Raw genomic sequence first — 1,037 nt, 5'->3', positions numbered from 1 at the left:
TCTTTTTTTTTTGATAAGAAAATAAATAAATTACTAAATAGAGGTGCCTCTAGCGCATCCGGAGTTTACATAGTCAAAGGTTAAAGCTAGCGCCACATCTGGGGGAACACACTCCTCCCAGACACGATGGTTCTCTAACCTATGACCAAGGTTGGCAAAGGCATTTGCCACAAAATTTGCCTCTCTAAACACATGCTTGAAACTAACAAACTCAAAAGAGCTTCGAAGAGCCTTGATATCTTGACAAAGCTTGCGAATTCTCCAAGGGGGTGTAGAGTGGCCATTAATGGCATCTAACACAAGCTTGGAGTCACCTTCAATCTCCACCTTTGTAAAGCCTCTCCTTTTTGCTTCAATGAGGCTATTACGAAGAGCGAGAGCTTCGGCTACAGGAACAGTGGTTGATCCAGCGTTGAAAGCTGCTGCAACAAGGGGGTTTCCAAGAGAGTTTCTGATAATGAACCCACCTACTGCTGAATTGCTTCGAAATCAGGAAAATCTTTCCTTTGGTTTTCCCAAACGAAAGAAAGAAACAACTTTCTTATCCTGCTGTCTACTTTCACGAAACACACGAGGCCTATACTATATTAAAAAGAAAAGGATTTGAACTGCTAAGAATTCCTCACTTTAACTAGTATCTTTTTATTTTCATATTAGTTTCCAAATAAAGGTTGTTTGTTATCCTTTCACAAAAAAATTGAATGTTATTAATACTCTAATTTTAATTTTATTAATTTATGACAATTAATTCTCAACACAATGTTATTGTTTGCATGCATCGCGATACACACGATGCTCATAAATTTTATTTTAAGGTTTATATATAGTAATAGCTAGCTCGTTTGATCGTTCAAAGTCATTTATCAAAGTTATCAACATGACAACATGTAATCACATGCGATCAATTCACAAACCGTTTACAATGCTTAAAAAACGACTTTATTAATTGATCACAATAGATTTTTAAACTAATCAAATTGTACGTAACATAGCAATGAAACTGATTGATTGATAAGTATAAAAATCATAGCTCATGA

At 35.4% G+C, this 1,037-nt stretch overlaps 1 protein-coding gene across 1 annotated transcript; it reads right to left on the bottom strand.

The window, feature by feature from the left end:
- Positions 1 to 33: 33 nt before the first annotated feature.
- Positions 34 to 422, bottom strand: LOC101298847 (the record flags this gene model as incomplete). Its single annotated transcript, XM_004309230.1, has 1 exon — positions 34 to 422. A coding segment is annotated over one exon (389 nt), but the record flags the coding sequence as incomplete, so codon positions are not given.
- Positions 423 to 1,037: the final 615 nt, after the last annotated feature.

The sequence above is a fragment of the Fragaria vesca genome, unplaced genomic scaffold (genome assembly GCF_000184155.1).
Source record: "Fragaria vesca subsp. vesca unplaced genomic scaffold, FraVesHawaii_1.0 scf0510003, whole genome shotgun sequence".
Classification (NCBI taxonomy): domain Eukaryota; kingdom Viridiplantae; phylum Streptophyta; class Magnoliopsida; order Rosales; family Rosaceae; genus Fragaria; species Fragaria vesca.
The sequence above is the reverse complement of the archived record's forward strand: the minus strand, read 5'-3'. Positions and strand labels throughout refer to the sequence as shown.